The sequence below is a fragment of the Microplitis demolitor genome, chromosome 2 (assembly GCF_026212275.2).
Source record: "Microplitis demolitor isolate Queensland-Clemson2020A chromosome 2, iyMicDemo2.1a, whole genome shotgun sequence".
Taxonomy (NCBI): Eukaryota; Metazoa; Arthropoda; class Insecta; order Hymenoptera; family Braconidae; genus Microplitis; species Microplitis demolitor.
The window spans coordinates 24,099,826-24,116,661 of NC_068546.1; the positions used below are offsets into that span (position 1 = coordinate 24,099,826).

Below are 16,836 nucleotides of genomic sequence, written 5' to 3' on the forward strand. Positions count from 1 at the left end.
AATTTTAGTAGCAAAATCTTCATGCTAATTTCATAATTTGAATTTTTAAATTCAAGCTGACATTTGATAATTTTCTCGTGATTTTAATAATTACGCGATTAATTGTTATGAAGTTATGAGAAAATTAAAAAAAAAAATACAGACAATTTTTGAAAATGGAAATTTTTTGTAGACCATTATATTATTCATCAAAAACTGTCATCCAATTATTTTTAAACCTTATAATTCAAAATTTACAGGTTTTTAAAATTAATCGTTTGCATATTAACAATTATTAATATTTAACTAGATTTCAAATAACGCGGCAAGGTAACAATTGACTTTACCGACAAACACACGCGTGTGCAGTGCAATGTTAAAAAAAATCAAAATATTATTTTTTTCCAATAATTAATGAACAATTAATTAAGTAGTCATCAAAAGTGTGTTCTATAAACATCTATTGATATTCAAAATCAGTAATTGGTTATTTGACGTGTTGATCATCAAATAAAAGGTAAAAAAAAACATTTCTCAATAGTTTGGTTATGTTTATTATTATTTTACATACAATCTTTATTTTTTATATTACATACAAATTTCTATACAATTTAATTTTTTTTATCAATATATTCTTTTTTAATTCAAATTTATCGATTATTTTGATAAATTTATTTAATTATTTATTTTTTTAAAAATTCTGACTGGAAGCGGCAATTTTAAAAAAGTCAATATTTTTTTTTAATTGAAAAATTTTCAATGTTATTATTATTATTATTATTATTATTATTATTAGATATTTATTTATTATTAAATAATAAAAATAATTAAATAGATTAATTTTTTTATATTGACGTTTGAATTCGCGGTATTTTTATTTTTCCGCGCACGCGCAATAACTTTTTATTTCAAAAAGATGGCGCCACAAAACGAGCGCGCGTGTTCATAAATTAACAAGGTTATGTTTACTAACGTATACATTTGTTATTTGTCATCAAAGTCGTACAAATAAGTGTAAAAAATATATAAATAACTAGTGCAAAGTGTTATGATACGAAGATAACAAAAACCAAAAAATAAAATTTATTTATAAATTAAAAAAAAATGCCATCGTGGAATCAAATTCAAGCTCAGCTGCGTAACCCAAACAATCCTGTTGTATTTTTTGATGTATCTGTCGGCACAACGGAAATAGGACGTATGATATTTGAATTATTCGAAGACGTCTGTCCGAAAACATCGGAAAATTTTCGTCAATTTTGCACTGGAGAGTATCGTAAAGACGGAGTTCCACTAGGATTCAGAGGAGCGATTTTTCATCGAGTTATCAAAGACTTTATGATCCAAGGTGGCGATTTCGTCAATGGTGACGGTACCGGCGTGCTGAGTATTTACGGGGGTAACACATTTGCTGATGAAAACTTTACTCTGAAACACGACTCCCCAGGTCTGCTTTCGATGGCGAACAGTGGAAAAGACACCAACGGTTGTCAGTTTTTTATTACCTGCGCCAAGTGTAATTTTCTTGACGGAAAACATGTAGTATTTGGTCGAGTTATTGATGGACTCTTGGTGATGAGGAAAGTTGAAAATGTACCTACTGGTCCAAATAATAAACCGAAAATTCCTGTAACTATTTCACAATGTGGACAAATGTAAATTTATTAGCGTTTTTGAATTTCAATAAATTTTTTATATTTATTCTGTTCATAACTTTTTTTTTTTTAAATAATTTAAATTAAGAACTAAAATATTTATTTGAAAATCAGTCACTTAAAATCATTAATTTTGAATTACTTACACTGTCTAGTACAAAGTATTAAAATAATTAATAATTAAAGTCTAGAAATTTTTTTTTTTAACTTTTAAAATTACATATATGTCATTTGTTGATAATTATATAATTCTATCAATTGAACTGAATAAAATAATAATTTTCCTACATCAAAGTAAAGAGTTCAATGAAATTTTATTATTATCTAATTTACCGTATAAAAATTCTTATATATTTAACTGGAAATAAAATGAAACTCACGATTACTCGCAATCGATTACTTGATAATGAAAAAAAAGCTAATGGGTATCGGTAGTTTCAGTTGTTTTATTGCTAATTATCTTCTCCATTGAACCGTCTCGTGTTCTTATTGACCATTAGAATTTAAAATAAATTTGAATAATCACTCTATCGAGAGCAGCGATTACCAACTAACCAGTTAATAATTCAATGAAACGAAGCTTTTAACAATAAAAAAATTTATTATTATAAAAATAACTCGCGTAGTAAAAAATTAATCTATTAGTTCTATCACGGCTAGATTTTTTTTTAATTAATAAATTAATTAAATTTTTTTTTAATTATTTATTTATTCATTTTATCATTTATCTTTACAAATATTTTCGGTGTGATATTAACTTAGAATAACATCTAATTATTTTTTTTATTATCAAACATTAATTAAAAGCATTAATTATTTATCTAGAAATTTAGAACAATTATTAAATTAATGTCACAATTTAAATTCGCATTTATAGTAAATTACTTATAAATTAGGCTTTTTATTACTAGAAAAAAGCATTATTTCTATAACATCATTTTTATTTGCTATAAATATATTAATTAATAAATACCTACACATAGAATTAAATATTCATCGATATATTTTATAATATTGTCATTAATTATCATGCAATACATATAAATTTAACATTAAATCACCTATATTCCTACAGTTATTTTTTTCACACGTTTTCGAATTCATAATATAAAATTATAATTATTTTGTTGCAATCTTAACTGTATAACTTCCGTTTTCTAAAGTTTTTAATACTTTACATATTTACATTACATAGTCTTCAGATTATATTCCAAGTAGTTTGAGTCTCTTTTCGAAAATTGTCTCATCGAGAGTGTACCTCGGGTGTTTTCGGTTTCTACCCCCACTCTGGGTGTTCTGTGCACTAAATTACCTCCCACTTCACTTTACGCGTGCGCAGTTTAGAAATAATCGGTAGTGGGGGTGATCTGAAGTTTATTCTCTTTCTGGCAGGAGTTTTGCAAATTACTCTGAATTTTTTCGGACTATTTCTTCCTGGCCATTTCTTTTCCTTCTGTTTTCTATTCCATACCTCATTTTTGCTGTTTCTCCTGATCATTTTTTTTCCATACACAGAAGAAAAACTTTTCTCAGAACTAGAAAAACTTGAGGCGAGTAAAATTTTTTTTGCACCAAGAAATCCTTTTTTTCTGTGTAGTTGATTTCAATCACGGAACGTGTTAGTGGGCAAGATTGCAGACAGGTGGCAGTTTGGTGGCTGTATGGAACGAATCTCAAAGAAAGCGCAATGCAATATATCAACTTGTGAAAAATAATTCATTTTTGCTCACTGTGGGATTCGAACCCAAGCCTGGCCAGTACCTGGGTTCGAGGATCTACACAACCCCAAGTACTGGATTAAATTTTATAATTTATTATATTTACTAGAAAAAAATACTAATTATCAAATTAACAATACAGAATAAAATAAAAATCGTCATCATTTCCTGAGATGAAACTTAAAAATAATCTAGTTAAATTAAAACTTCTTTCGAAGTATTCAAAGACTCAGGATCAACACGATATTTGAAAATCCTATCTACTGGCTCGGCTCATGGTAACGATACTAAATTATTTCTCTTTTTTGGTACCGTGAGCTGAATTGTATTCTACCGATCGCTACAAAATACTTCCTCATCATTCAAATCAACTTGGGAATTGTTGTCTTCGACGACCATAATCGGTGTTGCTCCGTCATGTAAAGTTGACTTCGATTTAGTTCTTCTATAAACATCTCGTGTAACACTTCTTGTAAAACTGAATTTTCTCACAAGTTTCTTGTCCAGTGGAACTGGACTCTTGGGACTCTTAGCCGTGAGTTCTATTTCTGATGCTTCGTAGTGCGTGAGTAATACTTCAGAAGCATGTTCTTCAATAACTTCTACCGCATAATCAATATCGTCTTCTTTAGCATTTTCTTTAGTAACACAAAAACGTATTACATATTTTCCCATCATTCTTGACGGAATCATATGAATTTTACCCGAGGCATTTATATTTGCCAACAATTCTTGATTTATTTCATCAGTGTCTTTAAGTCGAAAGCAAACTAACCCAACTCTAACGTCATTCAGTACTTCAAAGCGTTTATTCTTTCTCATCTGAGCTTCAAATTTCTTAGCCAAGCGTATGTGATTACGTATATACTTTTGTAACCCAATGATACCGTAGCTTCTCATCACGAACCAGAGTTTTAGCGCTCGGAATCTGCGACTCAGTGGAATACCCCAATGACGGTAGTCAATGGACTCATTAGAGTTTGCATGTTGGAGGTAAAGTGGGTCGACAACAAGAGCTGAGGTTAATTTAACACGATCACGTACCCAAAGACAAGAACAATCAAAGTTTACGAGCAGCCATTTATTGGGATTGGTATTAAACGAGTCTGCGTACTCAATACCAGCCATCAGTGGACGTAATTCCGGACATATAAATGCATTACCACCGTAAGCACCATCGACGTGTAGCCAAATGCCCGTTTGTTTCTTACAAACTGGCCCGATTTCGACGAGATTGTCAAAGGAACAGCATCCAGTTGATCCCAGAGTTGTTGATACAAAAAACGGTACCAGTCCACGTTTGATATCATCTTTTATCGCTGCTTCTAGTGTAGCACCTCGCAAACAGCAACGATCGTCGGGTGCCAGTACTCGTAATTTTACCAGACAAATCATTGCTGCTTTTTCTACACACGAATGAGCTTCCGTTGAACAGTAGGCAACTAGTCTTGGTAGAAAAGCACTGTCTTCTATCAAAGGTTCTTTCTTTTTTAGTAAATTTATCGCATGATTACGCGCCGCTAACATCGTCACCAAAATACACTCGGATGCTGATCCCTGAATTACTCCCCCGCCTTTAGAATTTTTTTTCTCAGCTAAAAATACCGAGGGTAAATTAATGGCCTTCGCGTACCAATCGAGGACAATTGTCTCTAATTCTGTGCAAGCTGGACTTGCTGCCCAAGAAAATCCGATGCAGCCGATCGCGTCCGATAACATGTCGCCTAGTATCGAAGGAAACGAATTACCGGCGGGAAAGTATGCGTGAAAACGCGGATGTTGCCAGTGAGTTATCTGAAACAGAGTTATTTTTAATTAGTTGCTTAAAAACGAAAAATTTATTACGTCAGTTGATTATATTTACCCCAGGCATTATTTTGTTCTCAACATCGTTCATTATGTCGTTCCATGACTCCGGCTTGAGCGGTGCTTCGTTGGGTAAAAGAGGCCTCAAATAACCAGGATCAACATTTGCAGTAACTCTTTTACCTTCTAATGTTCTTAAATATTCACAAATATACTCAACCATTTCTTTACCTCGCACACGAAACTCCTCGATGTTCATTTTTTATCTAAAATTTTTTTACATACTCGTTAACGATATTTTCAGATAGTCCCCAAATTTTTTAAAAATATTCAATGACTCAACTTTTATGGCCACATTAAAATTTCATTAATTAATTAATTAACGAAAAATTAAAGCATTGATTGAGAAGTTGAACGAAATTTTTTGAGTAAATTTTGGTCTAATTGATGTCAACTGTAAGTTTTTTTTTTTAATCTATTTCGCGGTAAAATTGTAATTTTTCCAATTAATACTTTAATTTTTTTTAAATCAATTGATTAAATTTAAATACACATTTGACAATTGAAAATCATTGAAAATTTTAAAAAAATGAGGGACAATATCTGAGAATGGCATTAAATTAATAATTCAATTTTGAAATTCCCGCGAAATATTCAAAAGTAATAATACCCAAAATTTACTTACTTTGATTATTAATTATCAATTATTAATGAGTAATTAGTAAAATTAATAACAAAGTTACCACATACTACAGTTTTTACCGCTAACTAATCTGGCAGTGAGTAATAAAGCACTTTTATATCGATTTTAAATTTACCAACCCGAGCGCGTACTTCTTAACACGGTCTAATTAAAGAAGAAATATAATTATCAATAAAAAGTTTATTTTAACCATTTAACTCAGTTAATTAACAAGCAAAGTAATAAATATAATGATAGCAATGATAATAATTGATCCAAGTATTTGTTAATAATAAACCCGCTTATGATAAAATTAAAAATTACTATCGAGGCCCGTGTCAACAAGAGTTTCACAGCGAACGGTTGGAAAGTAAGTGATGGAAAAGGTAACGAGTAGTGAGAGTCGGGTACAGGTCCACGGGGTTTTAAAGTGAAGGGGTAAAATCCTCCCTCTAGCCATTTTATAAATAGCCACTTACTCTTCCCCGATATTCAGCAAACACGTTTTTATAAAGCATCGCTGTACTATATTGCTCTGGACAGGTCACTGGTCAATGTATATATTTATATATATATATATATACATATATACCCATAGTGTGTCTATATAAATATAAAATGATATTTTATAGCACATATATATAATAACAATTTATTCAGTAGTTTTATATCACGACACTTCACGCTTGACTCGTCTTCCGCTCGACCACTCGATGTTCATTTCCAACCCTAATAGTAAAATCAATTTATTCTATATAATAACAAACATATGTTACTCTTAATTTGTTTATTATATATATATATGTATGTATTCAATGACAGCAATTCAATTTAATCGAGTAAATAAATTAAAAAAAGAGTAAAGATAAACTAATTATAAATAATAATTATAATAAATTACTTTCATCGAGAGTAATGTCATGACATTACTTGGAGGCAGTTTATCGATCTTATGATTAACATTGACAATTAGCCTTTGCGGTTTAAATTTATAAAATAAAAAGCCATCCCCCAAGATGACGAGATTGACGTTACAATAATTACTCGTTCGTTAGTCGTTACTTTATAAATTTTCTATTAATTTACTAGAGATAAATTACGATCGGCCATTTGGTGACCGTCCTCGTGATGGCGATACCGTTGGAGATGGCTCGGGGCTGCAGCCATTGCTGCTACCTCGTCGGCTTCCCGCCCCTGTTTTCAAACGGACCATCGTATCCAAGTGGCGAAATCTGTAATTTTTCATTTTAATTATTAATTATCTAGAAGTAAATAAAATTATTTCTAGGTTATAATTATTTTTGTAAATAAATTATGGATATTTGCCTCAAAGACAATTCACTTGTGTCCGTTGATTCACGAGACATTAAGTAAGCCAGTGGCCATGATATCCACGAACTTCTACGTCATTTTAATCAGGTGTTAATTAAATTATTCATCAATTATATTATTAATTAATTTTTTTGATACTTACGTGGTACGAGGATTGGAACCAAGTCCGCCAATAGTCGCTTGTGTTTCCAGTTTAGCTTCTGGTCTATTTGGTGTCTTAGTAAATCCTGGTTGGATCGCAGGATCAGATACCATGCGAACGAAAAATGATCTTCGTTGTTCCAAAGTTGCTTTGCGTTTTTTTTCTCGTATGTCTGCGAGTTTATCCACAACTTCTTTGCCTTCTAAAATTTCTGACAAGTAATCAGTGATAACATTCCATGCAATTTCTGTAAAAAAATAAATTATTTGGCATACAATTTAAAAAATCGCGAGTGAATTCGGAGCAATTATGGATTTTATTTAAATCCGCTTTCACTCCAAAAACTTTTTCAGTGTAATTTAAATAAAAATAAATAATTTTGGATTATTTACATACCGACGTCTTCAGAAGTTGCATTCGGTGCAGCCAAAGCAAAACGGATCGTGTATTTCTGATTAACTTTCGCTGGTATCATATGAATTTTTCCTGAATCATTGATCATGCTCAGGAGCTTTTGATTCAATTTATCGGAACCTTTTGCGCGAAAACAAACGAGTCCTAGCTAAAATTGTTTGATAATCAATGAAATTTTGTTTTTTTGTTAATTGATAATTTTAAAAGGACTTTAATTACCACAACTTCATTACAGACTTCAAAACGATCGTCCTTGCGTATAAATTGTTCAAATTGTTTAGCTAACTTACAATGATTACGTATGTAAGCTTGTAATCCACTTATTCCGTAATTTCTCAATACGAACCATAATTTCAATGATCGAAATCTTCTACTCAATGGAATACTCCAGTGTCTAAAATATACATTTGCATAATTAGTTTAACTTTTTTTTTAACAGTAAACCTATAGAATAACAACTCCTTTTATTTTTTCCATAAAAAAACACCGTAATAATTTGAAAAATATTTTTTAAAAATTTATTTCGCGCCAAAAATTATAAAAATAAAAGACTAATTTATTTCAAATAAAATTAGTAGCCAAACTATTGATTTTAGAGAAAAACTTTTTAAACAAAACCTGTAGGAAATTTAATTTCCTACAAAAAAGGTCCTAAAGCTTATCGACGTACCTCTGATAGTTTCAAAGTTATGGAGAAAATAAATAAATAAATTAATTAATTCTAAAACCATAAAATCAAATACTTTAATTCAAGTAGCAATTACTCCGAAATAATTAACTGTACGTAAAAATGTAATGAGACCTTTTTTGTAGAGAATTTAATCAGCTACAAAAATGTGCCTATACATTTTTTCCATATTTCCAGTAGTTTAGACGGAATGTTGATTTTTTTACAACTAGGTGTCGAAATTAGGTACAGCCGTAATTCTACAGGTTTATAAACTTTATTATCAATAAAAAAAAAAACCTATAGTCAATAGCAGTATCTGCATGTGTATGTTGAAGATACAATGGATCAACAACAAGCGCACTAGTCAATTTGAATCGATCTCTCACCCAAAGACACGAGCAATCGAAATTAGTTAACAAAAATTTGTTAGTATTCGTATTTATTGAATCAGCATATTCAATACCAGCCATCAAATATCTCAATTCTGGACAAATAAATGCATTGCCTGCGTAAGCTGCGTCTGCATGTAACCAAATCTATCAAAATAATAAATAAATTAATTTATTAATCAACTAAATAAATAAATAAACTATTTACCCCAGAATACTGTCTACAAACTGGTCCAATTTCTTTGAGATTATCAAAGGAACAACAAGCAGTGGTACCCAATGTCGTGGACACAAAAAACGGAACCAAACCCTCAGCGACATCGGCTTCGATCGCTTGCTTCAGTGTCTCGCCGCGCATGATACTCTTTTCATCTGGCTCGAGGATTCTTAATTTAACGAAGCAAATCATCGCATCCTTCTCAACACAGCTGTGAGATTCGCGGCTGCAATAGGCCATCAATTTACCCAGAAGAGCTGTTTCATCAAGATGAGCATGAGCCGGCGATTCCTTCAGGCGGGCTATTGCCTGCGCTCTTGCTGCTAACATGCAGACCAGAATACTCTCTGACGCTGATCCCTGATCAAATTTAATTAAAATTTTTAATTAATTTTATTTATTAATTATTAATTTTTATTGTAATTTTTTTAATTTAACCTGAATTACTCCGCCGCCTCTACTACCAGGGCTGAAGTACAAAAAATCATTGGGCAAATGCATTGCTTTACCTAAAAATTAATTTATTAATTAATTACTTGTATAATAATTAATATATAAATTAATTAAAAATATATATATGTTTATTAGACTGTGCCAAATAAAATCATGCGAAAATTACGTTGAATGTAATATAAAAAAATTGGGTACCAATCAGACCCTTCTACTCAATTACAAAGCGCGCGCTAATTTAAATAACATGAGAAAAATTGTTTTTTAAATTTGAAATTTTATAACTCAACGGATCAATAAATTGAATCGACCATGATGTATTTTTGTAGAGAATTAAATGCTCTACAAAAAAGGTCTCTTACAATTTTTTGAAAATTTACGTTTTCACAAAAATTCCAGTTTTTTTTCGTAAAAATTAATTTGTAAAATTTGTAGCTTTTGAACTGTGATTAAAAAATTGTTAAATAACAAATTTTGATTGCAAAACAATGTACCAATAATTTCCTATGATTTTTGGTAATAAGACTGACGGTTTTGCGGGAAAAGTAAAAAAAACGTAAAATTTACCATAAATTTGAATTTAAACTTCAATAAATTTTGAACGGTTGAATTTATCAAAAAATTATAAGAGGCTTTTTTTGTAGAGCATGCAATTCTCTACAAAAATATGTTATGGTCGTTTCAATTTTTTGATCCGTTAACAAGTTATAAAATTTCAAAAAAAAATTTTCCATGATATTCAAATCGACGCGCGTTTTGTAACAGAGTTAGCCCGACTTTCCCAATTTTTTTTACGTTATATTCAATGTAATTTCATTTTGCACATTCTAATATATATTTATGTATATATCTACCAAACCAATCGCAAACTATAGTTTCCAATTCCGTACAAGCCGGACTTGCCGCCTAGAAAACGATTGATAAAGACATGGATTAAATATATTGTCAGGTTGATAGACTTGAGTTGATTGATTGTCAGTAAAAAGAGTGAAATAAAGTAGAAAAAACTTGATTCTTACCCACGAAAAGCCAATACAGCCAATCGCGTCTGACAACATGTCACCTAGAATCGAAGGAAATGAATTGCCGGCGGGAAAATACGCGTGGAAACGCGGATGTTGCCAGTGAGTTATCTGAAAAAAATAAAAGTACATAATTAATATTTATTTCATAAATAAATATATGATTGATTCGACACATACTCCAGGCATTATTTTACTCTCGACATCTTTCATAATGTCAGCCCACGGTTCTCCATCAAACGGTGCTTCTGACGGCAATAGAGGACGTAGATATCCCGGACCAACGTCAGGAGTTACCCGACGTGTGTGAATATTGTTCATAAAATCACAAATATACTCGACCATTTCTTTCCCGCGAATTCTGAACTCATCAACGTCCATTTTTATAAAATTTATTATATTTATTTTCAAATTATTCCTGTAAAATTTATTCAAATTAACCCATAATTAAATAAATAATTAATAATTAATATTTTTACCTTAAAGTTAAGACGAACTTTTAATTCGTCACAGAAGAAAATTGATCACGTTCACTAAAAAAAGTGTTGAGTTGGTTTTTAATTTAAATAATTTGCAAGTAAATTAAGTAGTGAGTACACTTTGGGTCGGTGTGAAAAAGACCTTATGTATAATTAATTAAAACTCAATAAGAAGCCGTACCTGTTGCCGATGACACAAAAATTTTAAATGGCGAAAACTAGAGAAATTTAAAAAATAAATTTAAGTACAAGTCAGTATATCTTTGAATGTAAGCTCGCACTGGGAGATCTGACTCAAGACTCAAAGGAGACCAAAGGACAATGGCAAAAAAATATTATAATTCTAACGTCCTACTGTCATCCTTGCTTGCGCGCACGCGTTCTTTGGGGGGTGAACATCAACAGTCAAGACATCAAACCCTATCTATATATACATAATTGTTCCCCTTCTATAGCCTGGAATTCCAGATCGTTTATCAACAATAACTCCATTCTCTATTTCCCGAGAAAATTTTTTTATTAAAAATATAAATAATAATAATAAATAAAATTAATATCATAAGGACTATATTTAAATTACTATAGAAAAAACCTGACAATGATTTTCAAAAATTAATTCATGCAAAATATCACGCAACGATTTCGCAAGGAGAGTACTTGAGTAAATTGGATGCTTAGCAAAATGATGCCAGGGCTGGAGGTGGTTTTGGTATTGTTATTACCCGGTTGTCATCACCAGCAGTAGCAGCAGTACCTAGAAAATACCAGTAGGAATTGGAAATCACTTTTGTCGATGAGTACAAGTTCATTATTCTCGATTAATTCAAATTTATATTCCATGCACGGAATTTTATTTTAATTAAATTTTACAAGGAATTAATAAAATATTTAAAATTAATATCAAGGAAAAAGTCAACTCAGTGCTCCGCTGGGTCTCAAAACTTATGATAAAAAGCATGATAAAAACTCGGTTTTTGAAAATTGGACCGAAACTAAAAACTTCCCTTTTTTGAATTGCAAATTTGCATGGCGGGAAGTTCAAAATTACAAGAAAGTGGGACAAATTTATTGATTATTGATTTATATCGTGTTACTAATTCCAAAAGAGCTTATAATGTTTTTTATTACCAATCGTTTTGGGAACTTACTTTAAAGCAGAAATTTTTAAAGAAATTTGAGTTGGAAATAAGTCTGCAAAACGATTGGCGATAAAAAACACGCCTTTGTGAAATTAAGGAGCTTTTCAAACCCCAAAAGGGCGTATAGAATTACGTACCTTGGTATGAACACGATATAAGTCAATCAAAAGCTCAAAAAATTTGTCCCAACTTCTAGTGATTTTGAATTTCCCGCTCTGAAAATTTAAAATTTAAAAAAGGCGTTATTGGTTTCAGTCCAATTTTCGAAAACCGAGTTCTCAAGTGTCGAAATTTTGAGGTCCTAGGAAACTATTCTAACCATTTCCGGAAGTCCGTGTGCATGTATGATATGTGTAAAATAATTTTCATCATACGATATGTAAATGTACTTGTCGATTTATATTTATAAGAAACAAGACATTATTTAAAAAGAGAGACATTTCTCAAAGGGATATAAAAACGTTTAGTTCATAATGCTGGAATGCAGGGTCACGGAGATGAGGGAAACGTTTAATAATGCAATATGACGTCGAAGAGTCGTGGTGCTATTCCTGCTATGTCGCATACCACTGGCTATATTCACCTATCGCCCACGTCAACCCCATTGGAACCCTCCAAACACTTCTATATGTAGTATCCTACCATCCAATGCTGATTGGAAATATTGATGGCTCTTTTTATGCCCTTCTTCTTTCTCACAATACTCCACTCCTTTATTTCTCATCAATCCAATTTCGTTTTATTTATTTTCATATTTTTACCCACATTTTATTTTTTTATCGCTCATTTGATTATTGCCAAGAGCCTGTGAATTTTAAATAATTTTTTTAAGATTAATTATTGTCAGAGTGTCAAGAGCATGGACGCGGAGTTAATGAAAATATAATCGATCAGATGGATGATAATTTTGATGAATATTTAAGAGAAAGCTGTTTTGCAGGGAATATTCCTCCGTACAACTGATTCCTTCCGTCGAGACCCAAGTGCTTTGAATGATTTTGTCTTAGATAGTGAACTGATGAATAAGATTGTACTCGTGAACTCATGACCCTCGTGACCTAGTCTTCTGTTCGTTTTATTAATCAATTTTATTATTTATTTATATTTTTTATAATTAAATACAATATATTTTTTTTGCAGATGACGAGAAGTAAAAAAAAGAAATTAATTGGAAATATTAAAAACGTAGATGATGATGATGATAATGTGGAAGAAGAAAAACCTATTCCAGGGCTGCCGGAAAAATATTTACGAATGCAAGTTAATGCTGGCACTAAATTACGAAATGTTTTAAAGTATGCGATAAAAAATTTTGATGAATTTAATAGTGTTTTATGGACTGGTACTGGAAAAGGAATTGAAAAAACTGTAACGTGTGTTGAAATATTTAAAAGACAAAAAACGGGATTACATCAAATAAATAAAATACGTTATGTTAAGTAAGTAATTTGATTAAAATAATAATTTATTGTAGGGCAGAAGTATCATAGAGGGCCAGTTTTGGACACTGGACAAAATTTATGATACTGAAGGTAGCCGACGTCTCATAATTTTTGAATTTTTTTATAAATGATAAATTATAAAAAAAATATTTTTAAAAATCTCACCTACAGCTTTTTGAATTTCCTACCCTGTATAAAATTATTCACGCTACTTCTACTCTACCATGAATTAATTACTAATTAATAATTAATTACTGTACCTAAAATTAATAATTCGACCCTAATTATTTATTTTTTTAAATTATCGTAGGTCTAAGACAGATGATAAAATAAAATTAGTACCTGAGATAAATATATTTTTATCAAAAGATGCATTAAATACTTCGGAACTTGGGTAAGATACTTTACTTTTTTTTTTCTTTATAAATGAAAATATATTTATTTAAATAATTGTTTGTTCAATGTGACAGCTATCAAGCGCCAGGAGACTTAGGGATGTTTGAGGATTCAAATATAGTTCAGAGTCAAGGAAGTAAAAGTAGAATGTCAGAGGATGCTATGAAAGAATTTGCGGAAATGGGTTTGAGAACGGGTCAAAAGAGGTCAAGGAAAAAGACAAATAATGATGGCCCCATTAAGAAGGGGAAAAAGGCGTGAATTTAATTTTATTAACAAGTAAATAAATAAAACATTTTTTTTATTGCTCGCACGTGAGTAATTAAAAGCAATTTTTTATTCAAATAATCGTTTATCTTCCAACTTTCCATTACTTTTCACTCGAAACTGTTTTTGATGATAATTATATTTTTTATTTATTTTTGTTTTATTTATACTGAGTACAATTTTTAGCAGATGTTTGCTTACTTAGCAACCATTCGCAATTTACTTTTAATGTTCGTTTGTAGTCAGCAATTTTTATTTAAAAAATCAACGAACATTCTATGCAACTAAAAATAATTAAATATTTTAATTATTTCAAATTTATGGACATAAAATAATTAAATTAAAGAATAAAAATATATCTGAATATTTATCGTAATTTTTATAAAAAAAATCTGAAGTAGCTCAGAAAATATTCAAATCAGAGTGGAGTATCTTCATGCTGATCAATTTTTCAAATTTAATTAAATTTTTATGCTTTTATAAAAATATATTATGAAAAAAAATTTTTGACATTTTGAGTCTTCTTCGGGATTCCCGGATCTTCGGAAGCCTGATAGTAGAAGACAATTTTAAAATGACGTAAAGACACCTTTTCAAATTTAAATTTTCGCGCGAAAGATATTTAAATTTAAAAGACTTTAAGTTTGAATGAAAAAAAAAGATCATTTAAAATATTTTAATCTTAATTACAATTAAAAAAAATTTGAGGATTTCGTAAAAACTTTATTTATTTTATTTAATATGAGTACATACCATTGGGATAATTACATTAGATAAAATTTTTATAACATATTTCTGCTTATTTAGCATTTGTTCTCAATCCACTTATTATTCTCGTCAGTAGTCAGCTATTTTTATTTACAAAGTCTATGTACACTGATGGAAAAAATCAAAATTTAAAATTCTGAAAATCAAATTCTGACAGTTCATTTATTTTTAAAATAATTAAAGTTTAAACGAAAAAAAATCAAATCGAAATTTATCGGCAGTGAAATATTAGACACTATCATATTGCTTAGCAATTTTATACTTGTTACCATTGATTAAATTTGAAAGTGCCGCGTAGAAATAATTATTCGCAGTTACTTTAAATTTAAACTTAAATAATAATAAATAATAGTCGTAATGAAAAAAAATTATTGAATATAAACTGACGTAATAAGAGAACAATTAAATAGTTTATGACTACAATGGATAAATACTTGGTTTGTATTATAACATTTTATTAATTATTATTATTTCATCTAAGTCATACAAGTTTTCTTACTCGTTATTCATATATTTAATTATAATTTATTATTTAATCATACTCAATTAATTATTGAGGGAATTCTCAGAAAATACTCCTACTTTTCAAAAATATTCAATGACGAACTGTCATAAGTATTGAAATTTTTTTACTTAATTAAAAAAAAAATTAAATACAGACAGTTGAGTCATTCAAAATTTTTAAAAAATTAAGTACTGTCTAAAAATCCCCTCAGTAAATTGTCTTATTTTTTTTTACCTTAAATTCATGAGTTGCTGATTATTTAAAATTCCATTTATAAAATTTTAACATTTGAGTTCCTCCAACAATTAAAGCTCATTAAAAAATCAAATGCACATTCACTTTATTTACTAATTAATCATATTAAAATTTATTATTGATTCAATTAATTAAAAAAAAATTTTTTATTTCAAGCCCAAGATTTACAAACAAAAATTATTAACTGATACTTTAATGTAGACGATATAAAAAGTATGTATGAGTAATTAGACTGAAATTGTAATAATTATTAATATTAATAAATATGTTTATATATATAATTTTATAAATTATAGTCTCATACCTTTAATTGTATTTTTCATCAGTCAGACATTTAATAAGCCTTCGTTAGATGCATTTGTCCAGTAATTAATTAATTAATCAATAATATTAATAATAATAATAATACAATAATTATTGATATTCAAATAATATATAAAATTAAAATTACCGCGTATTTTATAATTTAACCGCGAAAACTTTATATTTTAAATGAATTTAAATTTCTACGTGTGACTTTACAACAAGTCTTTGAAGATTTACTTGTTTTTTTTTTTCATATCTAAGGAATACTAAACTTTAATTAATTAATTTATATTATTTTTTAATCAATAAAATTGTCAATTACTTTTTTGGTCGCATCGATATCTAGTTTTAAATCACTGGGTTTTTAAATTCAAATTCGGACATAAATTTTTTGTCCATAATTTAAATTTGTAATTGACTTTTTTTTTGTAATTAAATAATGTAAATATTTTTATAAATTTAAGTAAAAAATTAAACTGTTTCTATAAAAATTTTTTCTATACAATTTTTATATCGACGTGTAATCGCTCGCATTAAGCATAAATATGTCGTGTTATATTTTTAAGGTTTTTTACTGCAATTAATTTGATTACGTCATAAAAATCGGGTTATTTTATCTGCAGGTAATTTGGCGCTAATTTTTAAACATTTTTATTTAATTTTATTATTACTGTTATCTTTTTTTATTGCAGTCAATAAAAAAAAAGTTCCACGTCATATTTATATAGAATTTAAAAAAATGTCACCTACTTCTGACAGCAATTGCACGTCAGAATACAAAGAAGTAATAAAAAAAAATTTAA

The 16,836-nt window shown here is 29.3% G+C and overlaps 4 protein-coding genes across 5 annotated transcripts; 2 read left to right on the plus strand and 2 right to left on the minus strand.

Moving 5' to 3' along the window:
* The first annotated feature begins 323 nt into the window (after positions 1-323).
* On the plus strand, positions 324-16,746 carry LOC103572147 (ribonuclease P protein subunit p25-like protein). 2 transcript variants are annotated; one of them, XM_008550605.2, is made up of 4 exons: positions 324-496; positions 13,235-13,533; positions 13,847-13,930; positions 14,007-16,746. In XM_008550605.2, exons 2-4 carry the CDS (start codon positions 13,235-13,237, stop codon positions 14,191-14,193), a joined length of 570 nt encoding a protein of 189 aa, XP_008548827.1. In that variant the 5' UTR covers positions 324-496; the 3' UTR covers positions 14,194-16,746. The 2 variants fall into 2 exon arrangements, with proteins under 2 accessions (XP_008548827.1, XP_053593051.1); XM_053737076.1 differs by lacking the exon at positions 324-496 and adding an exon at positions 12,763-13,162.
* On the plus strand, positions 920-1,680 carry LOC103572146 (peptidyl-prolyl cis-trans isomerase H). The gene has a single exon (XM_008550604.1). The coding sequence runs from the start codon at positions 1,084-1,086 to the stop codon at positions 1,636-1,638; it is 555 nt and encodes a 184-aa protein (XP_008548826.1). The 5' UTR covers positions 920-1,083; the 3' UTR covers positions 1,639-1,680.
* LOC103572208 (tyrosine decarboxylase-like) lies at positions 3,683-5,417 on the minus strand. The gene is made up of 2 exons (XM_008550699.1): positions 5,217-5,417; positions 3,683-5,146 (listed from the first exon to the last, which is right to left on the minus strand). Exons 1-2 carry the CDS (start codon positions 5,415-5,417, stop codon positions 3,683-3,685), a joined length of 1,665 nt encoding a protein of 554 aa, XP_008548921.1.
* LOC103572145 (aromatic-L-amino-acid decarboxylase-like) lies at positions 6,890-11,295 on the minus strand. The gene is made up of 13 exons (XM_008550602.2): positions 11,137-11,295; positions 10,956-11,009; positions 10,657-10,894; positions 10,474-10,587; positions 10,309-10,360; positions 9,443-9,513; positions 8,996-9,364; positions 8,696-8,934; positions 7,948-8,122; positions 7,711-7,876; positions 7,315-7,561; positions 7,167-7,241; positions 6,890-7,072 (listed from the first exon to the last, which is right to left on the minus strand). Exons 3-13 carry the CDS (start codon positions 10,855-10,857, stop codon positions 6,937-6,939), a joined length of 1,845 nt encoding a protein of 614 aa, XP_008548824.1. The 5' UTR covers positions 10,858-10,894; positions 10,956-11,009; positions 11,137-11,295; the 3' UTR covers positions 6,890-6,936.
* Positions 16,747-16,836: the final 90 nt, after the last annotated feature.

Coding starts and splice junctions, on each gene's coding strand:
- LOC103572146 (XM_008550604.1), top strand. CDS start 1,084: ATGCCATCGTGGAATCAAATTCAAGCTCAGCTGCGTAACCCAAACAAT.
- LOC103572208 (XM_008550699.1), bottom strand. CDS start 5,417: ATGAACATCGAGGAGTTTCGTGTGCGAGGTAAAGAAATGGTTGAGTAT. Junction 5,147..5,216: donor AGAACAAAATAATGCCTGGG/GTAAATATAATC, acceptor ACTCTGTTTCAG/ATAACTCACTGGCAACATCC.
- LOC103572145 (XM_008550602.2), bottom strand. CDS start 10,857: ATGGACGTTGATGAGTTCAGAATTCGCGGGAAAGAAATGGTCGAGTAT. Junction 8,935..8,995: donor TTTGTAGACAGTATTCTGGG/GTAAATAGTTTA, acceptor TTATTTTGATAG/ATTTGGTTACATGCAGACGC. Junction 7,562..7,710: donor TGCAACTTCTGAAGACGTCG/GTATGTAAATAA, acceptor ATTTTTTTACAG/AAATTGCATGGAATGTTATC.
- LOC103572147 (XM_008550605.2), top strand. CDS start 13,235: ATGACGAGAAGTAAAAAAAAGAAATTAATTGGAAATATTAAAAACGTA. Junction 13,534..13,846: donor AATAAAATACGTTATGTTAA/GTAAGTAATTTG, acceptor AAATTATCGTAG/GTCTAAGACAGATGATAAAA. Junction 13,931..14,006: donor TTAAATACTTCGGAACTTGG/GTAAGATACTTT, acceptor TCAATGTGACAG/CTATCAAGCGCCAGGAGACT.